This window comes from Halichoerus grypus, chromosome 5 (assembly GCF_964656455.1).
Source record: "Halichoerus grypus chromosome 5, mHalGry1.hap1.1, whole genome shotgun sequence".
NCBI classification, from domain to species: domain Eukaryota; kingdom Metazoa; phylum Chordata; class Mammalia; order Carnivora; family Phocidae; genus Halichoerus; species Halichoerus grypus.
Genome location: NC_135716.1, coordinates 172,720,958 through 172,744,716, shown reverse-complemented (window position 1 = coordinate 172,744,716; position 23,759 = coordinate 172,720,958). Strand labels below are relative to the sequence as shown.

General features: G+C 48.4%; 1 protein-coding gene across 1 annotated transcript; it reads right to left on the bottom strand.

Annotated features, from left to right (window-relative positions):
- Positions 1-1,720: 1,720 nt before the first annotated feature.
- MUL1 (mitochondrial E3 ubiquitin protein ligase 1) lies at positions 1,721-9,810 on the bottom strand. The gene is made up of 4 exons (XM_036115600.2): positions 9,535-9,810; positions 5,771-5,858; positions 5,249-5,369; positions 1,721-3,773 (listed from the first exon to the last, which is right to left on the bottom strand). Exons 1-4 carry the CDS (start codon positions 9,652-9,654, stop codon positions 3,044-3,046), a joined length of 1,059 nt encoding a protein of 352 aa, XP_035971493.1. The 5' UTR covers positions 9,655-9,810; the 3' UTR covers positions 1,721-3,043.
- Positions 9,811-23,759: the final 13,949 nt, after the last annotated feature.

The window sequence follows — 23,759 nt, the reverse complement described above, 5'->3', positions numbered from 1 at the left end:
TGCCTGTAAGGAACCTAACACGGGCTAGCTCACAATGATGTGTGGCTGGAGGCAAACACAGAGCCCTTCTGAGCCTCACTTGTAAGGTGGGGATAACAATGTCCACTCTGTAGGACCCCCTGCCCCCCGCATTAATGCACATAAAGTGCCTAGCAGACATTCGAGACACCAGGAGCAGATATTCAAGAGGACTCCTCCTGAAGGTGTCTGTCTAGGATTAAAGTGACTGAGCATAGGGGTTGAGTTAGCAAAGAACTGAAAACTCACAACTATCCCAAGGTCGGTTCAGCACTAACGTCCTATGGTCCTCCCCTCCCTGTCACTCCCCACTCCCCAGCCTGGGCCCTGTCTGTCCCAGGTAGGTCCCATTCAGCCCTCCTGGAGATGGGGCTCCCAAAATGGAAGGTGGGAACTGCCACAGGGGCAGGAAGCTGAGACAGTGTCAGCCCCACCTGGGCTAGGACTGAGCAGGGACCTCAAATCCACAACCTGGGTACATGAGTGTTCCTGTTCCCGACGAGCTGTCACTTCCTAAGGCGGGGACCGTGTGCCGCGGCTGTGTCTCCCAGGCTCGGCTTGGAGAACAGTCGAGGCAGATTTGGTCCCCCCAGATCTGAGTGGGGCTGGGGTAGAGCAGGTGGCCTTCCCTTTTCAGACTTACTCACGAAATCTGTGCCGGGGGCTGAACTCTCAATAGATGGCCACATACACCGGCCACAGGTGGTTCATTCATCCTCTACGGGAAGCTGGACCGGAGCGCCTGGGTGGCTCAGTCAGTTAAGCGTCTGACTTCGGCTCAGGTCGTGATCTTCTCAGGGTCCTGGGATGGAGCCCCGTGTCAGGCTCGCTGCTTGGCATGGAGTCTGCTTGTCCCTCTCCCTCTGCCTCCCCCCCATTTATGCTCTCTCTTAAGAAATAAAAATCTTAAAAAAAAATAAAAATAAAAATAAATAAAAGCTGGATCTTCTGACAAAATCAGGGCTGAAGGACAAGGAAAAAGGGGCAGGTGCTTTCAAGGTGATCGGGCGCCCCCTCACCCTGCCCAGCCCCCAAGCTCTTTCCGCCTCACCAGACCGGACTCAGTACTGGCACGTGGCTTCTCACCTCCGCCTGTTCCACAGCGGGCCCCCTCCATGAACTCGGGAGCGAGGATCCTGTGGGGTAGTCCTGTACACACAGGAAATTAGTCACTGCCCGTGAGCGGGAGGGTCAGGGGCTTTGGAACAGCCTGGAGTTTTAATTCAGACCCACCACCTAGTAGCCGGAGGCTGCCAGGCCAGTGAACTTCCCCTCGTGGGTTATTTCCTTCTCTGAGATGCAGAGACCAGGAGAGCCTGCAGGTTTTGTGAGGATCAGCTCACCTTGAAATGAAAGCTCAGAAGAGCGTATAGCACAATACTCTAAATGTTCATCTCCTCCCTGCTGTCCCCCAGCATCCCACCCCGGCCCCATCGTGTCACTGCCCCTCTGCTCAGGACTTCTCCGTGAGGCCAGGGCCACCTATGGGCTACTCTCCAGGACGCCCGCCCCCAGGCCTCCGCCTCACCAAACTGCCGAACACGCCCTGTAGGAGCCCCAGAGCACCTCTTTGCCCAGGAAGAAGACACACAGAGAGGCTTCAAGGTCTCTAGATCATTCCACCGCAATGAGATTCAGTCCCATTTCACGCAAGCCTCAGCCAAACCACCAAACTTTCGTTGACAAAGCAACAGGTTAACACTTGGTTGTAACATGTTTAATTTGTGCTGTCCACACAGGACCCTGCATAGAACGGGTGTCAGCCCCCGGAGAGCACCCACCTCCCCCACACAAAAGAGGATAGCGGATGAATATTCAAAGCCAGGGAAGGGAGAGAAGAGACCTCTGACTAGTCGGAGGAGGTGAAAGGGGTTCCCCCACTTCTTTCCACAAACTCGGTGAGGGGGGGGCACGTGAGGGGGTGAACAGCAACCCAGGAAGGGGCAATGTGACTCCACCCATGGGATGCTAACTTCTCAACGTGAGGAGGCGGGACTCTGGAAGAGGCTCTGTGCTCAGGGTGCTGGCTGGCGACTCTGCCTCGGTGACAGCCCAGGAGGGAGGCTGACAGGGCCAGGAGGCTGGGGCAGCAGCAGCCTTATTGCTTCGTTCAGGTGGTGAGGCCTGTCGGGCCGACCCCAGGCAGAGAAAGCCAGAGCCAGCCCTCGGGCCTCGGGCCTCTCGCGCTCCCAGCCAGGGCCGGCGGTGCGCTCCGGTCCCGGAGACACCAGGAGGGCTGCAGCCAAGCTGCCACCTTCACCACTGGGGACGACAGGACAGCCCGACTGTCCCCTCAAGTGGCCGCCCTTCAGCCTGCTGACCAGAGTTCCCAGCTTTTAGGCAGAAGGCGGATGGCGGGCGTCGCTCCCTTTTGTCCCCACACACATGTGCCCACATTAAGAGGTAAGGAGGTGAGGGGAAAGGGACACAGTTCCCGTGTCCAGCCTGGCCTTTTTCCTGGGGTGTAAGCAAAAGGAAGAAAGACTGTGACAGTCTCGTCAGAGGCGACTCTTCAGACAGCTCCGTGGGGCATACACCACACCCAGAGCCTGACTTCGCCTCCCTGCTGGCTGAGTCACTCAAGGTGCAAGACCACAGGAACCAGCAATTCCCCAGAAAGGACCAGAAGAGCTGGAGATCACTGGCTTGGGCCCTCAAGCGATGAGGTGCCGTCACACACGCACGCGCACACACACACATGCACGCGCACACACACATGCACGCGCACACACACATGCACGCGCACACACACATGCACGCGCACACACACACACACACTCCGCCGGTTCCAGGAAGGCAAGGCCACTACACCACCCCAGGGTGGGGCCGTGAGTCTCAGCCAGTGGCGGAAGAGTCCCCACTCTCGGTGGCAAGGCAACATCCTAGTGTTGGGGCTGTGAGGCCGGATGGCTCCCCCAGTCCCCTCCCTCAGTCGTAGCTGGGATGACAGCTGGGCCTCAAGACACAAATTCCTGGGAGGGGGGGTGGGGGGCCCCCTCACCGCCAGCCGTGCGGCCTCCGCCGGTTAGCTGTTGTACAAGGGAATCACCCGGGCGATCTCCTGTCTGCACACGGGGCAGCGCTTGGGCTCGGGCAGGGCGCGGTAGCACTCGGTGCAGGAACACACGTGCCCGCACTCCAGGAAGACGCAGGACTTGAAGCTGCTCAGACACACGACACAGGCGCTCTTCAGACTCTCCCTGTCCTCGGGCTTGGCGCGGCTCAGCAGCTGGGCCTCATGCTCCTGGAACTCCTTCTCCATCTGCCGGAGGCGCTGCCTCTCCTGCCGCTGCACGTAGTGCTTGCGGAGGATGAAGAAGAGCACGGCGCAGGTGGCGAAGCCGAAGACCAGCGTCAGGACCTTCCAGAGTCGGACGCTGGACTCCTGCCTCTGCAGCAGGCCGTCGAAGTCCTGGCTGCTGAGGTAGTACTGCATGCCCTGCTTGGGGGGCTGCAGGCGCACGGAGCTGCTGTCCAGGACCAGCTCGCCGACGCCCGTGAGCGTGGCGCCCACCTTCAGCATCTCCTCCGTCTCCTGGATGCCTTTGGGCCGCTCGCCGCTGATGTAGTGGCCGATGACGTCGGTGAAGGACTGGACGGAGGGGTGGAACTTCTCGTACACGGTCTCCAGGCCCAGATCGTGGGAGTCCAGCGGCTTCAGCACTCGCACGGCCACGGCCACGCCGTCCTCATGGGGGACCAGGTCGAAGGGCACTGTGTTGGTCCTCTGGTGAATGATCTTTGAGCAGTCATTCCTAAAACGAGAGAACCCAAGATAAAAGAGGACAGCAAACACCTCACGCCCAAGCACAGAGGGGATGGCCTAAATGCCAGGACAGGATAAAGTCCGAACGAGCTGGAAGAATACACACAAATCACTGTTATCCTAGTGCCTCATGATAGGGAGGCTCCGTTTTTGAGGTTCTCGGGCCGTATCAGTGGGCAATAAGCACTGTCCTAGATCAGCTCCACCGTTTACCTCTCTTTGCCACTTTCAAATAAATATCCAGTTCCTTAAGAAATGAAAAACGGAACTACCGTATGATCTGGCAATCCCACTTCTCGGGGTATACGTCCCAAAGAAGTGCGATCAGGGTCTCAAAGAGGTATCTGCACTCCTGTGTTCACCGCAGCGTTATTCACAAGAACCAAGACATGGAAACAACCTAGATGCCCATCAGCAGATGAGTGGAGAAAGAAAATGTGATACACACGCAGACATTATTCAGCCATAAAAAGGAGGGCAACTCTGCCATATGTGACAGTGACAACAGGGATGAGCCTGGGGGACATTATGCTAAGAGAACCAAGCCACTGCACAGAAAGACAAATACTTACACGAGGGACCTAAAACAGTCACACTCAGGAGCGCCTGGGTGGCTCAGTCGGTTAAGTGTCGGACTCCTGATTTTGGCTCAGGTCATGATCTCAGGGTCGTGAGATCGAGCCCCATGTCGTGCTCTGTGCTGAGCATGGAGCCTGCTTAAGATTCCTTCTCTCCCTTCCCCTCTGCCCCTCCCCCTGCTCACATGCGCATGCACACATGTTCTCTCTTTCTCTCTCTCTCAAAAAAAAAAAAAAAAAATGAAATAAAATAGAAGTCATACTCATGGAGACAGAGAGCAGAATGGTGGTTGCCATGGACTGGGAGAGAAGACAATGGGAGCTGCTGTTCAGTGGGTATAAAGCGTCAGTTATACAAGATGAATACATTCTAGAGATGTGCCTGTAGCCTACAGTACCACATGCTCTAGGGCTGTTAAAAGGGTAGATCTCATGGGGCGCCTGGGTGGCTCAGTCAGTTAAGCGTCTGCCTTTGGCTCAGGTCATAATCCCGGGGTCCTGGGATCGAGTCCAGCGTCGGGCTCCCTGCTCAGTGGGGAGTCTGCTTCTCCCTCTCCCTCTGCCCTTCCTCACCGCCCTCTCCCCCACCCCCAACTCATGCTCAGTCTCTCTCAAATAAATAAATAAAATCTTTAAAAAAACAGCGGGGGGGGGGGTGGTTGATCTCATGTGAAGCATTCTTACCACAATAAAAAATACAAAATACAAAACAAAAACCCGCTAGGACTGGCTGGAAAAACCGTTCTCCCGCAAGAATACCGTCAGCATGAAGAAACTGGACTAGGCCTTGTCTCAGGGGAACCGGCAGACATGGGAACAGTACCCAGGACACCAGCACGTGAGCCGACCGACTGGGAGGCGTGGCCAGGGCAGAAAGGATACGTACCAGAGGTGGGTTGTCCGATTCCACACCATCTTGTGCTCCTGCAGTGTCAGCCGCTGAATCACGCCCTTGCAATTTTCCACGAACTGGCTGTTAAGCGTTTCTTTAACAGATCGAACAGCCCCTAAACGGAAACAAATTATTTTACTTCTGAAGAACTGTTCTGCCCTTTCCTTTCAAGGTGATTTAAATGTTGTTTTTAGTTTGAGTTGAATTAATCAAAATGATGCAAATGACATCACGGTAAGTTGTTTTGTCAGCACTCTGCTAAGTACTTTACATGGATCCATCATTTCAGCTTTCCAACCACCCTGAAAGGTTGGAATTCTTGTTCAGATGGGGTAAGGGAGGTTCAGAAAGGTTGGGTGACTGCGCCAGGATCACACAGCAATAACCCAGGTCTTTCTGACCCCAAGGTCCTAGTTCTGGAACACTGCCCCATACAAAAGGCCCTTAATATCAGCCAAGATTTTTATTAAACTTTGAGAAGAGGAAACTTTTAATTTTGCCAATAAATAAACATACCTTCAATAACAGCATAAGGCACACATTTTCCTGGGGCTTCTGAGAGAATGTTCTTTAAGTCTTCACCCAAGTGGATTCTTTTAGCTCCCTAAATGCAAACAACACATTCAACTGGCTGCTGACTACTGCATGTTCTACCACACTTACAGGCCCAACAAGAAAAAGACGATTTACTTTTTTTACATAATGAAAAGAGAATGAGGAAATCAGGCAGGAAGGAGGTTATGGAGAATCACATTCCCAAGCTGTGCCCCAGAAGTTTCACCACATAACCAGGCATCTGCCACCCTGCGATTGGGGGTGCCAGCGACATTCTTTCCCCAGTTAACAGAAACATACCCTCCTCTTCATTTTAACTTTTTTTAGTGAAAATATGAAAGGTCTTTATCCGTTTTCATGCCACAGACTGAACATAATTTAATCTCTTCTTGACGACACAGAACCACGCATTAGAGGGCTTCTGTGGAAAGTACCTAAGCCGGTGCCCAGGACCTGGCAGGGGCTCGGGCAAGGGCAGGCGTTGCTCTCAGCGTGCCGGGGGCAATGCACGCTCTGCATTACACGGGACAGTACAGGGCTGCCCTCGCCGTGGGGGGCAAGGCTCTGTTCGCTGGCACTATTCTCCTACTTTCCAGTTCATCCTTCCAGCCTCTGACGAGCAGGAGACCATGGTGACAGCTGCCACCACCCCCCTCCTTCTGCCACCCCCTCCGATTCAGTTCCCCCCCTGCATGGGGACCAAGCAGCCTGGCACTGCTACATCAAAAATAAAGAGAAGATTAATAAAACCAATGACCAGTTCCTGAGCATCCATGTGCCAGGCACTGGGCTGGGCACTGGGGATTCAGGGATGAATCAAGGACACTTCCCACTTGCAGGGAATTGCCATCAACAAATCTGAAGGATGCCAGGTACGTAAGCCCTCAAGGGGTGAGGAGGGATGGGTACTCTAGGTCACTGAGGTCACTCGAAGTTGAAGCTAGTGCTGCACAGTAAATGACAGGAGCCAGGTCAATCCCAACTTATGAACCACCTACACTGTGAGGATAGTACAAATAACAGCCCAGCAACTAGGAGTCTATTGACTCCTTTGTTCTGTCCCCCTCCCCTGGACTATTAAACTCGAGCACAGCTCGGACCTTGCTTGTCTTGTTCATTGCTGTCCCCCTGGTGCCGAGAACAGTGCCTGACCCATAGCAGGCACTCAATACGTATTTGATGAGTAAGTTAAGTGAATGAATAATCACTTAGACTACAACTGGCCCTTGAACAATGCAGGGGTGAGGGGCGCTGACCCGCCACGCAGTCGAAAATCTGTATATAACTCTGACTCCCCCAAAACTTCACTACTCATAGCCTATCGTTGACCAGAAGCCTTACTGATAACATAAGCAGTCAATCAACACATACTTTGTAGGTTATATGCATTATATGCTGTGTTCCTATAATACAGCAAGCTAGAGAAAAGAAAATACTTTTTAAAAATCATGAGAGAAAGGGGCGCCTGGGTGGCTCAGTCGTTAAGCGTCTGCCTTCGGCTCAGGTCATGATCCCAGGGTCCTGGGATGGAGCCCCACATCGGGCTCCCTGCTCAGCAGGGAGCCTGCTTCTCCCTCTCCCCACTGCTCATGCTCTCTCTTGCTATCTCTCTCTCTCAAATAAATAAAATCTTAAAAAATAAAAATAAAAAATAAATGATGCATAACGTGGGAAGGAATCTAGCCCAGGGGCTGGCACATGTAGGCAAGCAATAAATATGCATTCCCAGCACTAGGAGAGCTACACAGGATAAGACTCAAACCTAGTCTGGACGTTTTGTAATCTGATCAAGAAAACTGAATCTAAAATATTAGGAATCCCAACTCTTTCCAGAAAGGGGCCATTTCATCCTCATTTGGAAACTGACTGGCAAAACTTTTAAGGTCACCCAAAAATGGATCCTGAAGAGTTCACTGCTTCAAAGGTCCCACATTGGGCCAGCCTGGTGCCAACCTGATTTCAGACTTTCAGAGTCAGAAAGTGAAGTATCAGTTATACTTCCAGCCAATGACTTCAGCATAACTCGCTTATTTATAATCAGACAAACAACTGGGCAGCTGGAATCTTACTAGGACACCACTTGCACCACAAATAACAACTGCCTGGTAACCTGGTTCATTCCGGATGGATTCCCAAACTCCCCTCCATGGCAGGGACTTCACACACTGGTTTCTAAGCCCTTACTGAAAACAATATGATGATAATGAACTAAGCCAGGTTTAGGAATCCTTCAGATACATGTCAAGTGAAGCCCTAACTGTGGTATTGTGACATTTCAGCCAAAAGGAATCCACGTTTACTGAGCATCTACCACTTGTCAAGCACTGAATAAGAACCTAGAAGGGGGAAGGGGGGAAAAAAGGATAAATAAGACCCTGTCTCTGACCTAAAGAGGTCCATCTCTCATGGGCCAGTCAGACATTCACAATAAAGCAATGTGGTCAATCAGGGAAAAGAAAAAAAGAAAAAAAATCCTACACTTGGAATCAAAAGACTTAAGTTCCAACCCAAGAAGCTATAAGACCTTTGCTCTGAGTCTGAATTTCCTGGTTTGCAATCTGGAGATGATTGTCATTTTCCCCACCTCAAAAAATCATTGTGAAGGGGGCGCCTGGGTGTCTCAGCCGTTAAGCGTCTGCCCTCGGCTCAGGTCATGATCCCAGGGCCCTGGGATGGAGCCCCACATCGGGCTCCCTGCTCCGCGGGAAGCCTGCTTCTCCCTCTCCCACTCCCCCTGCTTGTGTTCCTGCTCTCGCTGTGTCTCTGTCAAATAAATAAATAAATAAAATCTTTTAAAAAAAATTATTGTGAAGAAAAAAATAAGATGAGAATGTGCTAAGCTGTAAAGGGCAGTCTAAGAAAGCAAGCTTTTTTTTTTTTTTTTTTTTTAAGATTTTATTTATCTGACAGAGAGAGACACAGCGAGAGAGGGAACACAAGCAGGGGGAGTGGGAGAGGGAGAAGCAGGCTTCCCGCCGAGCAGGGAGCCCGATGCGGGGCTGGATCCCAGGACCCTGGGATCATGACCTGAGCAGAAGGCAGACGCTTAACGACGGAGTCACCCAGGCGCCCCAAGCGTTATTTTTAAAATAACTAAAATATTAAAAAGGAAGAGGCTGTAGAAGCAAGAAGTGAGTGGTTACAAAAATGGGCAAAGTCTAGGGTTCCTGCACTGGCTGTTCCCTCCATCTGAACTGTTCTTCCCCTAGACACCTGCGCGGTCTCCCTCACCTCCTCCTGGGCTCTGTTAAATGTCACCTTATTTAAAATAAAATAGCACACCACTGCATTTCCTCTCTTCCCCGCATGATTCCGTAGTATTTTTCTCCCCATCTGTCATACCATCTGAGGTACGTGTTTATTGCCTGGTTGCCTGTACCAGAACGGAATCTCCATGAGGGCAGGGACTTTTGTCTCTTCTACCCATGCGACAGCCCCAGTGCCTGGAGCAGAGCAGGCGGCCCTTCGTATTTGTCGAATAAGGGAATCAGGTCGAGATTCTGAGTAATGAGAGCGGCTGAGGAGAAAAGGGGAAGTGCAGCGGTTATCACGAGACCCGAATTCTGATCCTAGTTCCTCCCGTGACTCGGGGGCGACACCCCTCAAGGGCCGGTTTCCTCTCTGGGGCAGTTTCCGACGCTGGAGCAGCCCGAGGCGAACCGCGGGCTCACCATTACCGGGGGCAGGGGTGAGCCGACTGAGGCCAGGCTGGCTCCAGCACTGACCTTAAGCTCTTGGGCGACCTGGGCCTTCTGCCGGTACACGGAATACAGGACGGCGGTGACGACAGAGCTGGTGCCCAGGAGGATGAACTGGCCCAGCGAGGGCCGCCCTCCGCTCTCCATGGCTGCGCGGAGCCCTGAGTGCCGGCCGCGACGCCGAAGTCAGGCCGCGCGTCCCCCGCGCTCCGCCGCCCTCCGCCCTCCGCCCGGGACCGCGCCCCCACGCCGCCCTTCCGGACGCCAGTGCCTGGTCGCCCTGCGGTAACGCGCCGCGCCGGGACCGGAAGTGGGCGGGGCCGAGCGGACCGGAAGACGGCGTTGCCGGGGTGATCGCCCGGGGGCGACCGCCTCCACAGGGGCGGGGTCTTCCTCGCCGAGGGGAGGGGAGGGGAGGGGAGGGGAGGGGAGGGGCGGGGAGGGGCGGGGCGGGGCGGGGCGGGGCGAGGTGGTTAGGGGGAAGTCAGAGATCGCACGTCGCTTGTGACCCTTGCCCTTGGACGCGCGGCCCCCCCGGCGATGATGAACACGCTCGTGTCGCCCTGGTCTCGATCCCTCTGGTTTCCTGGGGTTATCGGGTTTTTCGATGGGTTCTTGATGGCTCCAATCAGTAGATTGGGAGGAAAGAAGAGAACTAGTGTGTAGCAAGCACTTCGGAGTATTGCACATTTAAGCTCAGGGCAAACCTTGAGCCTTGGATTTTGTTCTTCCACTTTCCCGATGTGAAAACTGAGGCCGGGGAGGTTAGGGGATGTGCTCAAAGTCACACTGCTCATGAGTGCTAGAGAGGAATTTATCGGGCGCCAGAGCCCTTACTGTCAAAAGGGCAGATTTTATCACCTAAATAGCCCCTTAATCTGTCATCAACGCATATAACAGCCTATTGTTTATTAGCTAATAACTACCGCTACTTTACTGAGTGCCTATTATGTATCAGGTATTGTGACGAAAGTTTTGCAGACATCCTATTTAATCCTCATAACACGACTATGGAGCAGATTTCACACTATATTCTGACCTCTTTAGTAATCTCCTTACTGAAATAATCAGAAGATACCCAAAATCTTACCCGAAACATCAAAGTGTTCATCAAGTTGGCTCCTCCCGGTTATGCTTTAAATTCTTGAAAGTGTATGAATTGTACCTATTGGTCAAAATCAATGCATGTAAAATACATCTAAAATCTGTAAATTGCTTCACAAAAGTAAAATCTCTACTTTTCTGTGAACCTGGGGTCAGAATCTCCAGATTGTTAACACCCCCAGATACTTTTGATGATTTTCAACCCAAGAGGTGATCATGAATTTGTTACACACACACACACACACACTTAAAAATTAAATCTAATTTTTTTTTTTTTTAATGGAACTTGTCCGAAAGTTGATAACACATCGTGTTGGCAACGGTGCATGGACAGATTCCCATCTCCCATATATTGCTGATGGGTGTGAAACCGGACATTCTTTATAGAGAACAATTAGGCAATGATGATCAAGATTAAAAGTACCCGTATCTATTGGCCTAGCAATTCCACCTCCAGAAATTCTTCCTACATAAATTACATCTGAACATGGCAAATATACAAGATTATTCATTGCAGCATTGTTTTTAATAGCAAAAGAATGAAAACAACTGAAACATTATCAATAGTTAATTGGTTAAATAAGTTTTAAAAATATGTGTATAAGAGCATAGTAAAGTGAAAAGGCAAAGTGCAAAACTGTTTAAGTATGATCCCATTTATTTTTAAAAAGGAGGAAGAAAAATACATATGTTTATATATGTCTAGAAGGATTCATAAAAAGCTGATAATATTGGTTATTCGCATAGAAGGGAATCTGGTGGCTAGAGAACGGAGTGACTTTTCATTCTTTTATACTTTTTAGTGAGAGTGTATGGCATATTTAGAATTAATAAAACTTGATTTTAAAAGAACAAGAAGAGGGATGCCTTGGTGGCTCAGTCAGGTGTCTGCCTTCAGCTCCGGTCATGATCCCAGGGTCCTCCCTCTGCCTGCCGCTCCCCCTGCTTGTGCTCTCTCTCTCTGACAAATAAAATCTTTAAAAATAATTTTAAAAATAAAAAGAACAAGAAGAGGCGTGCCTGGGTGGCTCAGTCGGTTAAGTGTCTGCCTTCGGCTCAGGTCATAATCCCGGGGTCCTAGGATGGAGCCCTGTATCGGGCTCCCTGCTTCTCCCTCTGCCCCTCCCCCCCGCTCCTGCTCTCACTCTCAATCTCTCTCTCTTTCATGCTCTCTTCTCTCTTTCAAATAAATTAATAAAATCTTTAAAAAAAATAAAAGAACAAGAACACGCCACTCCACAACCCATGATTATGAGAGTCTCCTGCATCCGGGGCTCTGGCTGGGCACTAGAAGATGCAACCGTATACCACCAGGCTCTGCCCTCTGGCTGCTTAGGATCTTGGGGAGAAGCAGAAATGGACGGTTATCTATTATCCAGACCCAGTGAAATTAGGGTAAGCAAAGTACCACCGGCGTAGGGAGGTGTGGTTTATTTTCCTCACTAGGGAAGGAATTTGAGTTCTGTAAACAGAACGGAGGGTGGAGTGGATAGATGGGAACAGGAAAGACTTTTCATGCAGAGGGAACAGGATGAGCGAAAAGTGGAAAGCTACCAAGAGCTGGCTGGTATAGTCCAAGCCCAGGACATGTGATGACAGAGAACAGGGAGCAAGTAATTAAAAAGGAAGGTTGCAAGCAGATCCTGTAGGCTCCTAAAAACCAAACCAAAAATTTAAACTCCTCACTTTGGGGATGTGATCTAGTAAAGCTGTTTGAGAACCAGCAGAACATGATCTAATCTGTTTTCTTACCATCAAAATTCCTATATCCTTAGCACACAGCAAGGGAAAGAACAAAGAAGGGGCCATAACAATGAAAACAGGTGTTGTGTCTCTACTACTAGGGGTCCTTGTTTATGGCTTCTGACCCGTGGAAGCCCTCTTGCTTTATTCTGCAGACCCTTCCATGGGTTCCTTGGGAGCTCGTTAAAAGACCATCACTCCTCAACGAAACAGTTCAGTTTTAACTAACCCTGCCGTTTCTTTGCCAAATGCTGAAATCCTTCATTAGCCATGCTGAGCACGGTCCTATTGGAACATTTTGAAATGTAAATCATGTGGCCCTTGTTAGGAAGGATGAGAGATGGGCAGTTTCGGCTGCAGCCAGATGTCCCTAGGGAGCCATTCCCAGCTCTGAATGGCTGTCCTCACTGAGTCACAAGGTAAAGATGAGCCTCTGATTTCAAGAAAGTAGGGTAAGTTCCTAAGGCACCAGGCAGAGACTCTAGGGGGTGCCAAACCTGGGAGAGATGGGCTACCAAGGACAATGCCACCACTGGAAACACAGAGCACCAGACTTATGACACTGATTTCCTCTCGGAGGAGCAACAACTCCCCGTGAGTCACTGGGTAGATGCCCTCTGCGGCTGTCCATCCAGCGAGACACTTAGCAGGGTCCAGGCACCAAAAAGATATGAAAGCTGGCACCTTGGCACCTGCACTGACGTTACCAGACAGGTGCCATGGGAGATAGAAAATAAAAAAGATCCACATCCGTTGTCACTCAGTGTCCCTACAAAACTTTCCCTTGGGAGAGCCTCTGACATAATAAGTATTAGGAATTACATAATGTATTCAACATACTTTTAATGAGCATTTTCCCATGCAATGTACGCTCACAGATATGGTGGGACACAAGGATAATGTACTGGACATGCCCTTGACCTCTCGCATTTCTTTTTACAATGGTTGAAACCCCATCTATTTGTGAAAAGAAACAGATGACTTCCTATGATGGAACATACCATAAAACAGATATATTAAAAATAAATATAGATGGGGCACCTGGGTGGCTCAGTTGTTAAGCATCTGCCTTCGGCTCAGGTCATGATCCCAGGGTCCTGGGATCAAGCCCCACATTGGGCTCCCTGCTCCTCGGGAAGCCTGCTTCTCCCTCTCCCACTCCCCCTGCTGTGTTCCCTCTCTCTCTGTGTCTCTCTCTGTCAAATAAATAAAAATCTTAACAAAAAAATTAAAAAAATAAATAAATATAGAAATCAATCAATAGGGATACCTGGGTGGCTCAGTGGGTTAAGCACTGCCTTCAGCTCAGGTCATGATCTCAGAGTCCTAGGATCGAGCCCCGCATTGGGCTCCCTGCTCAGCTGGGAGCCCGCTCCTCCCTCTCCCTCTGCCCCCCACTTTGTGCCCTCTCGCTTGCTATCTCATCCTCTCTGTCTCAAATAAATAAATAAAATCTTAAAAAAAAAAAGAGAGAGAGAGAGAAATCAATCAATAACAAAAACAAGCTGAAAGGAGCAAGAAATTAACTGGTACTAGGCACCTAGAATGGGTTAACCATTACAGTTGGACACCATTCTTGACTGTGAGCTTCCCAACAGCCATGGCAAAAAGGAAATGTGTTGGGGTACGATCTTGTAGAAAGATGGGGCAAGCTTCTGAAAAATCAATTCAAGGCAGCTGGCAAAAAGTCTGATGAAGAGGGAGGGACCAAGTTGTCTAGAGGTCAGTGAGTTGATTCACAGTCCATCCCTGAGGATGCTGCTGTCAGAAGCTCATGGAAGGATGTAGGCTTTGAGGATTTCCCAAAAGAGGGTGCACCCACGGTGGGGGCAGAGGGGGGAGTCTACGCCCAGTGGGTTCACTTTCTCTCTCAGTCTTATTTGGGCCCCGTGGCACCTACTTACCATTGACTGACCGAAGGTTCCAGCACACAGATGGGAAGTCTTGTGGAAGGCAAAATGGCCTGTGAGGACAGGGTGGTGGGCCTTGGCCTCACCAGCACTGCAAACCACCAGAGAAGTACCATCCCCTAGATGGGGACTGACCTGTCACTACTTCACTTTGAAACTCCTCAACACAGTATGTTATCAACCAAGCACTATAATTTTCTTTTTTTTAACAGCTTTATTGACATACAATAAACAGCACATATTTAAAGTGTACAATTTGATGGGGCGCCTGGGTGGCTCAGTCGTTGGGTGTCTGCCTTCGGCTCAGGTCATGATCCCAGGGTCCTGGGATCGAGCCCCACATTGGGCTCCCTGCTCGGCGGGAAGCCTGCTTCTCCCTCTCCCACTCCCCCTGCTTGTGTTCCCTCTCTCGCTGTGTCTCTCTCTGTCAAATAAATAAATAATAAAAAAATAAAAAATAAAAAAATAAAGTGTACAATTTGATAAGTTTTGACATTCGTATAGACCCATGAAACCATTAGCACAATTAAGATAGTGAACATATCCATCACCCCAAAAAGTTTCCTAGTATCCCTTGGCGATCCCTCTCTTCTGCGCTCCACCACCCTTCATCCCCAGGAAACCTCTGATCTGCTTTCTGTCACTATAAATTAGTTTGCATGTTCTGAAATCTTCTATAAATGGAATCACACATCATGTACTCTCCTTCTCTGGCTTCTTACGCTCAAAATCAGCATTTTGAGATTCACTCACCTTGTTGCGTATATCAATGATAGTTTATCCCTTTCTTATAGCCGAATCGTATTCCATTGTGTAAACACACCACAATCTGTTTATCCATTGACCCGTTGATGGACATTTGGGCTGTTTCTAGTTTTCAACTACTACAAATAAAGCTGCTTCGAACATTCATGTTCAAGTATTGGTATGGACATAAGCTTTCATTTCTCTGGGGTAAATTCCAGCACCGGAATGCTGGGTCATACAGTAGATGTATGTTCAACGTCTTAAGAAACTTCTAAACAGTTCCCCAAAATGGTTGTACCATTTTACATTCCCACCAGTGGTGTATGCGAGTTCCAGATCTTCCAAACCCTCACCAACATTTGGAGCAATCAGCCTTATAATTTTAAACATTCTAATAGGTGCACAGTGGCATTTCATCATGGTTAAAATTTGTATTTCTCTAATGACTAATGATGCTGAAGATTTTTATATGCTTATTTGCCACTCATCTATGTTCATGGGTGAAGTGTCTGCTCTAATCTTTCTCGCATTTTCTTGCTGGATTGTATTGTCTAATTATTGAGAGTCTTTTACATATTTTGGATACAAGTCCTTCATCAAATATGTGACTTGTAAATATTTTCTTCAGTATCGTGTCTTAACTTCTTCTCTTAAATTGTCTTTGGAGAGCATAAGTCATTGATTTTTATGACGTCCAATTTATCAATTTTTTTCTTCTCTGCACCATACTTTCCGGGTTTCACCTAAGAAATCTTTAGCTAACCTAAGATCACAAATATTTTCTTCTGTTTTCTCCCCCAGAGTTTTATAGTTTTCGGTTTTACATTTAGGTCTACAATCTGTTCTGCATATGTGGTGTGCTAGGCACTGGGATTTCTGTGCACCATCTCATGCTATCCTCACGTTTCCCTACAAAGTGGTTAGGTACTATTTTCCTCCCCATTTTCAGAGGCTGGAACTGAGGCTCGGTGAGGTAAAGTTGTAAGGTTTACCCAACTTCATCTTCCTCTGGATCTATATGCCTCAGCGCTAACCTATACCGATTCTTATTTCTTTCATGTTGTTGGCCCTAAAAACAACTCAGGGATTGATCGGTCATTTTCTACCCTGAACCCCACAAGTTACTCCTGTTCAAAGATTGAGTAAATGACAGCCCATTTGGGGAATTAGTCTAGAAACCAGGACTCCTGAGCTCTAATCCTGACTCCGGTTGGTTTTACCACTGCGGGGAAAAATGGAAATTATTTGTAAAACGATCTCCAAAGGTCCTTCAATTTCTACATTCCATGATTTCGGGGATTTTACCAGGAACAGGTGCAGCGGATACTTTTAGCCACAAGGAGGCGCAAGACGCACATGAAGCAGTGAGCGAAACGCAGGAGGATAAAAGGGACTGGGGCCTAGGGAGGGAAGACGACAGAAAGGGGAGGGAGCGCTCAAGCTAACTGTGGCCCCAGCCTGGGCTGTATCCAGGGGTCCCACTACGCCTCAGCCTCGCTATTTGCCGGCAGGTCCTGTGACCCTCGCCTGTTGCTACTTTTACCACCAGCCTCACCTGGAAAATACAGGAACCCCCTTAGTTATGAACAGCACCCCTTGGCCAGTTGGAAGGACCAGCACCTTGGGTATTGGGAAAGGAGGAATTAGACAAGCCTGGAGTCCTAGGCTCTGCCATTTACTAGCAATGTGGTCTTTGGCAAGTCCTGGGTCTGTTTCTCATCTGTAAAATGGGTAAATAGAAGTGGATGGTCCCCAGATTATCCTCCAGCTGGGATTCTGCTACTTAAATTCAAGCTACTTAAAAATTAGAGAAAGAAACATTCTCCTCCCCAGGTAGTGGACAAACCATTTCCCCATTCTGAGCCTTTGTTTTCTTAGCTGGAAAGATGGGTGATGTCCCCTCTCTTCCATACAGGACTGCTGTCAGCCCACATAAGCTGATGTGTGAGAAACTGCTATGGACATGTTAGGAATTGTTCTCCTTTTGGGGAACCTGGGTGGCTCAGTCGTTAAGCATCTGCCTTCAGCTCAGGGTCCTGGGATCAAGCCCCACATCGGGCTCCCTCCTCAGTGGGAGGCCTGCTTCTCCCTCTCCCACTCCCCCTGCTTGTGTTCCCACTCTCGCTGTCTCTCTCTCTGTCAAATAAATAAATAAAATCTTAAAAAAAAAAAAAAAAAGGAATTGTTCTCCTTTTAATTATTGTTTGTGTTCTTGGCTTGCAAAACATAGGCAAGGAGGTTGATAAATTTGAACAATTCTAGTTTTTTAACTAGTTGAATCTCTTTGGCATCATTTGGTAGGTTAATCTTGTAGTTTCTGGGGAAAAAATGTATTGTAGTCACAAGATGAATTAAAACTTTAATAATAAAATCAAAGTGTGGCTGAATGGTGAATGAGTAACACACAGACACAGATGACACAGAGGTTCAGAGGAGGAAAACATTGCCAGAGGGCTTCTATGGTTAGGGAATAGCAATAGCAGTAACATTTACTGAACAGCTACTATGTGCCAGGCACTCAGCTAAGGAGCGTACATACGGAATCATCAATCTTGCATTCAGAAGGGACTCCGGAGTTCACCTATCATACCTGCAATTGTGTATTTACATGTATAATGATTCATTTATGGTCCATCTCCCCTGCTAAATTCTAAGCTGAATGAGCCCAGGAGCTGTAACTCTCTTGTTACCTGCTGCATTCTCAGTATCTAGCCCAGGAGCTGGTATACAGTAGGTGCTCAATAAATACTTGTTGAATAAATAAATGAAAGAGCAAACCGGTCCAAATTCACTCCCAGTAGAAGCCCTTTTATGCTGACTCAGAAAGAGTCATCCAGCTGTTACCTGCATAATTCCCTTGGTGGAGAACTCACTACCTCACAGGAGTCTATTGGCAGCCCTCTGTATCTCTGGCACTTCATCTTCTTGGCCCTGGTCCTGCCATCCCGAGGCTTTGAGCATCCTGAGGAAGAGGCTGAATATTGAGCCCCTCTGCACAGCTCAGAAACTTCCTTTGAGTTCTGCCAACCCTGCGCCCACCTAACTCTAATGGAAGGAAGTAGAGAAACATGATGGCTGCTAGAAAGAGTACAAGATGGTGGGGTACCTGGGTGGCTCAGTCAGTGAAGTGTCTGCCTTCAACTGAGGTCATGATCCCAGGGTTCTCTGATTCGAGCCCCCGGTCAGGCTCCATACTCAGAGGGGAGTCTGCTGCTCCCTCTGCCCCTCCCCTTGCTTGTGCTCTCCCTCCCTCCTTCTCCCTCAAATAAATCAATAAAATCTTTACAAAGAAAGAGTACAAGATGGGAGGAAGTTATCTATGCGTGAAGCAGATGGGATGGACCCTGAAGAGGAAAGAGACTGTAAACACTGGAGAGGAAGGGATAAACGCAGAACCCTCTGCGGGACCATGTGTTGCAGGAGGAGGGCCTTGGCCTCAGCCTCAGCCAATCATGGCAGCCCTGGTCCCCTTGCCAGGGATTGGCTTAGGAATGAGCACATGACCCAGTTCTAGCCAATAAGCTGGAGGGAAGGTCTGCTGAGGGGCTTCAGGAAAGCCTTCTCTTAAGAAGCAGACTGAAAGAGATGGTCCCTTTTCTACCTCTGACCAGTGGATCTGGTGTGATGCAACTGCTGAAGCCTTCTAGCTGCCACCAAGACCAATACATGGAGAAGGGAAAATCCAAGCGAATCATAGAGAAGTGGAGCCAGAACCTTGATCAAACTGTGTCTCATGGTGCTCCGTCCCTGAACTTCTCGTCAATGGAATAATAAACCCTATGGTGTAATCCCAGTGAATTGGCCATTGATAAGCACTACCACCAAGAGCATCCTAACAGATACACAGATAAAAAGACAGCTGCATTAATGAGGGTTCTTTCAGGGACAAGTGCAGAAGCTCAACTTTAACATGCTTATGCAAAAAATAGAATGCCTTAGTTCAGAAACTGAAACATTCAGGGTTGGTTGGATCCAGGACTCAAGTCACGTTATCAGGACTCATTTTCTCTATCTCTCTCCTCTGTTCCATTCTTAGACAATCAGTCCCCAGGTCATAAAATGGTCACGGGGAGCCCTAGACCCATATCCTCACAGCTTTGCAGCCCCAATGGAAGAGGACTTCCCTTTCTCGACAGTTTCAACAAAGTTCCTGGGATTTGAGTCCCATGGACTGCCTTGGGTTACATATCCATCCCCAAGCTAATCACTGAGGTCAGGGAAGGAAAACACTGACTAGCCAAGAAGGAATGACGTGGCCACTATTCGATGCATTATGACATGAGGATTGGCCAGAGATCAGAGTGCTGTTTAGTCCAATCCAATAAATATTTATTGAATGCCTTCTATACAACAAACACTGTCCTAGGCACTGTAAGCCAAAGAAAGGGAGATGAATTCGTGTCCATTCTGCCAGCCATAAGACATGCCAGAGCAACAAGAACTCAGAAATGTACAATGACGACTGACCACATTATAACCAACACAGCTATGTTCTTGATGTAATAGCTTGTGTTATAGTCTAGCCAGTCACTGGCAGTTGTGAAATGGGCTACAGTTCACTTTCTTAGCCTAGATACCCACTAGCTTTGATCCAGTCATCGACGTTCTACAGGATGCGCTCATTAATATTTAGATGTATTTGGCCAATTTGATCAACTAATACGTTTTTAACTTGTGATTACAAAATATAAATAGAATTTTTATTGGCCAAAAATTCATTCAGTTACAAGTTAGTGAACTCAACGGAGGGCCAAGACGAAGGTGAGCCAGTGAGCACTCTAGGATGCAAATTTAAGGAGGCACTCATTCTCAGGTTTGTACAAACAAGCTTGTCTTACTCCAGTCCCAGCCCTGGCCCAGCTCAAACTAGCTGAAGCCAAAAAGGAAAAATTATTTACAAAACAATATTCTAACTAGGAAAGGTACAGTGGTGAAGATGGCCTATAGGGCACATGGATCCAGGACTCAAAGGCACCCATATTTATTCATTCTCTTCTCTTCTCCTCTTCCCCTCTCCCTCCTCCTCCTTCTTCCTCTGCCTTTTTGCTTCCATCTCTCCTACCACTATTCATCTTTCTCCTTACAATTACATCATCATTACAAGCAGCACTGGGTTAAGCTCTTTGTCTTGCAAGCAAAATGGGAGGGGGGACTGGTAGAGTTTCCCAGTAGTTGCATTCAGGAAAAGTCTTAGGGAAGACCTCACATTGGTTATCTTAGGTCACATGTCCATCCCTGGACCAATCACTGTGACCAAGGGGTGGGATAATATGGTGGTGTCATCTGGGACATGTATTTGTTCCTGTGGTCCAGGGGCTGCAGGTTGAGATCAGGTAAGGGTCTGATGAGCAAAGACAACTCTTGGTATTATAAGTCTGAAATAGCCTAGCCCTTGTTTGTTTGTTTTTTCCATTGAAACAATTATTTTTAAATAATAGTTTGATAACCTGAGGTTCCTAAAAAATGCAACAATTGAGTTACAAAAAAAGAGATTCCACTTGGGCCAGGGAGTGGGGAGGTTGTGGGGAAAGAGGCTGAAAAAAATAAATTAGAGTCAGATCAATGAGGTCCTTTAACTGATTACTTTAATAAACTTGTATCAAAGCCTACTGAATGGTGAAGTCCACACTGTATTCAGGAAGCAAGGAGCTTTTGAGCAGAGCTGAGGCATGTCAGAGTGAGAGAAACCGCTCTGAAAAGCCACCAACCTATGTGGCCAACACCTCTCAGGCCGGAAGGAGAGGTAACAAGGCCCATGTGCTGGAGAGGACTGCAGTCTGCAGAAGCTGGTGGCCCGCACGCACTGAGCACATTCTCCGGGCCCCACCTCCTATGGCATTGTGTGGGGCACGGTCCCCTCGAACTCAAAGGACTTTTGCAGAGTCATCCCTGTCACACCCTCACCCGCATATGACTCCCTGTTCTTTCCCAGGCAGACCCACTCAATGCCCACCAGACAGGATCCACCACCATTCCATTCTGCAGCCATGGGGCAGTCACTTAAGACCCTTGAGTCCCTGTCTACTCTATGTTTACCATGCACAAATAGCTCCCAAGCACATATGCATTGAGAAAACTGTGCACTGAAATATAGCTAATATTTACCAAGTGCTTATTCTATGCCAAATCCTTTGTACGCATTATCTAATCAAATCTATGTAACAATGTGTAGCAGAGACAGCTAATTGCACCCCAATACTCGTCCCATCCATTCTTGCCTTGTCATAAAAGCTCTCAGTTTCAGCTGGGCACATAAAAACTGCATTTCCCAGCCCTCCTTCCAACAGTATAACCTTCTCAGCAACAAAGTTCTGAACAAAGGAGAGGAAAAGGAAGTGTCACATTCTACGGAATGTTCTTAACAACACGTCAATTAAGAGTAGGGAAAGAAACACTTCAATAAATATATACATTGATCATAAGACACAACCTGGTTTTATAAAGAGGCACATCCTCCTGCACTCCCACCTTTCCTCCTTCTGGCTGGAATATAGTCAAGACAGCTGGAGCTCCAGCAGCTGTCCTGGATCATGAGGGAGAAGCCAGGTGTTGAGGATGGCAGAGCAATAAGATAAATGGGTCCTGGATCCTTAGTGGCTATAAAGTCACCCTGGACTTCCTATATCTATCATAGAGAAGTGAACTTTTGTCTTTTTTTTAAGCCACCATCGTTTTGGCTTTTTTGTTACTCCCAATTGAACCTAATCACAACTGCTAACCCTAACTGTTCTGCACTAGCTGTCCCCACCCACTTCCCTGCTTCATTTTCCTCCAGAGCACTTACTACCATCTAATGTACTATATTTTCATAATCTGTGGCTTTATCATGGGTCTGTCCCAATAGAATGTAAGCTTACAAAGGCAGAGATTTTATATTCTGTCCACTTCTGCATCCCTAGTTCTTCAGTAGTGCCTCACACATAGTAGATGCTCAATCAAAATTTGCTGAATGGACCATCGGAAAGATAAAGTTACATAATATAATGATCTTACAGATGAGGGTCAGAGAGGGTCTCACAGCCAGGAGTCTGGACATGAAGTGAACCCAGGCCGTCTGGCTCTTCAACACTAACTAAGCTGCCACCCAATGCAGGGGAGCCCCTCGAAATCCTTCTAACTGGAACCATACCTTGTTTCTTTTCTTTTTTTTTTTTTAATTTTATTTGTCTATTTATTTGAGAGAGAGAGAGAGAGCCGTGCACAAGCTGGGGGAGGGACAGACGGAGAGGGAGAAACAGACTTCCTGCTGAGCGTGGAGCCCCGACTCAGGGCTTGACTTGGGACTCGATCCCAGGACCCTGAGATCATAACCTGAGCTGAAGGGAGACACTTAACCAACTGAGCCACCCAGGCACCCCTCATACCTTATTTCTAATGGGAAAGGCAACACTTCTTCAGGGAGAAAATATGAGCAGGAATCTGAGGCCGAGAAGATTCTCTGAGGTTTCAGGCTTAGTTACTAATGAATACTGGGAACACTGTTTTCTTGATTCTAAGACGCCACTGATTATAAGACACACATCAATTTTATTGGGAGTAGGGAAAGAAATGCTTCGTTAAATAGATACATTGATCATAAGACATCTTGATTTCAGAAACATTATAATGGGGAAAATGTGCATCTTCACTTGAGTCAGTGGAGAGGCCAAAATGCCTTTGAGAAAGCTGTTAGAGGTATTTTCTTAAGTCTTCCTCGAATGAATAGAGTTTGGTCAATTTTTTCCATAAAAGAAGCTAAAACAAGGCTGGTTCTTTGATTTCCACCCCCCACCTATATCTATGCCAGAGTTAAGCACCCCCCTTCCTCCCCATGCCTTATGCACGCCTCTTTCTTTCAAGCCACTATGTAATTTGTGTTTACTTATCTCCTCTGTAAGGTTCGGGGCTGGAGAATGAGGGTCACTGAATCCTGTCCTACTTGCCCCTGCAGCCCCAGCACAGGGTCTGGCACATAGTAGGGTCTTTGTGAATGTTTACTGAGGAAATGCATGAATGAATCCACGAGCAAATAAATAGAACAATGGGTGAAGGGTTATGCCTCCACCTGTCAGATTCTCAGCCCGTGGTGGGTGGGGGGACGGGGGCTCCCGTGTACGCGCCCAGCAGAAGCCAAGCAAGGCTCCAGGGATTTGAACAGCATCAAAGAAGGGAGGGGCAAGAGCCAGATCTCCTTCCCCTGGGGCGGGGGGGAGACATTGCTTATGTGACCTTGTGGAAAAGAGCTGCTTTCACACTGGGGGAGGGGTCCGGCCTCTAACCCAAAACCCTCAGGGTCTCATCAATTCTGGAAGGAAACCTGGTGCTGCTAAGCTCACCTTCCCCCTCAACTCACAGGCAGGAAGAAGGCAAGACACATTTTCTCCCCAAAATATGCAGAATGGTGGTTGCCATGAGCACTGGGATCCGCATGTTGCTTGACATCCGTTTTTTTAGAAGTTCGGTTGCCATGGTAACAAAATACCATTTGTGAGACTGAAGATGAATCTCTGGCTTGAAGCTGAGGGAGACGGAGGCTCTTTCTAGACATCTCCTGGTGTGGCAGGGCGGGACTGAGCCTTCCACCTCGAGACTCAAAAAACATCAAAGGATTAAATCGAATTGCAGCGAAGCAGCAAAAAATGGAAGGGGAGTGTGGCTCGCATCAGCCTGGCTGGGTTGGGGGGCTGCCCAATGCCCTCCTGGAAACCCCCCTAGGCACTATCCTCACTGCCTGCCGCATAGGTAACAGGTGCTTTCAAACAGGAGTCA

Bases quoted from the DNA above. Each gene is read 5' to 3' on its own strand.
- MUL1 (XM_036115600.2), bottom strand. From the start codon at position 9,654: ATGGAGAGCGGAGGGCGGCCCTCGCTGGGCCAGTTCATCCTCCTGGGC. The intron at 5,370-5,770 runs GTATGTTTATTT...GTTTCCGTTTAG, and splicing joins GCCTTATGCTGTTATTGAAG to GGGCTGTTCGATCTGTTAAA. The intron at 3,774-5,248 runs GTACGTATCCTT...CTCTCGTTTTAG, and splicing joins AATCGGACAACCCACCTCTG to GAATGACTGCTCAAAGATCA.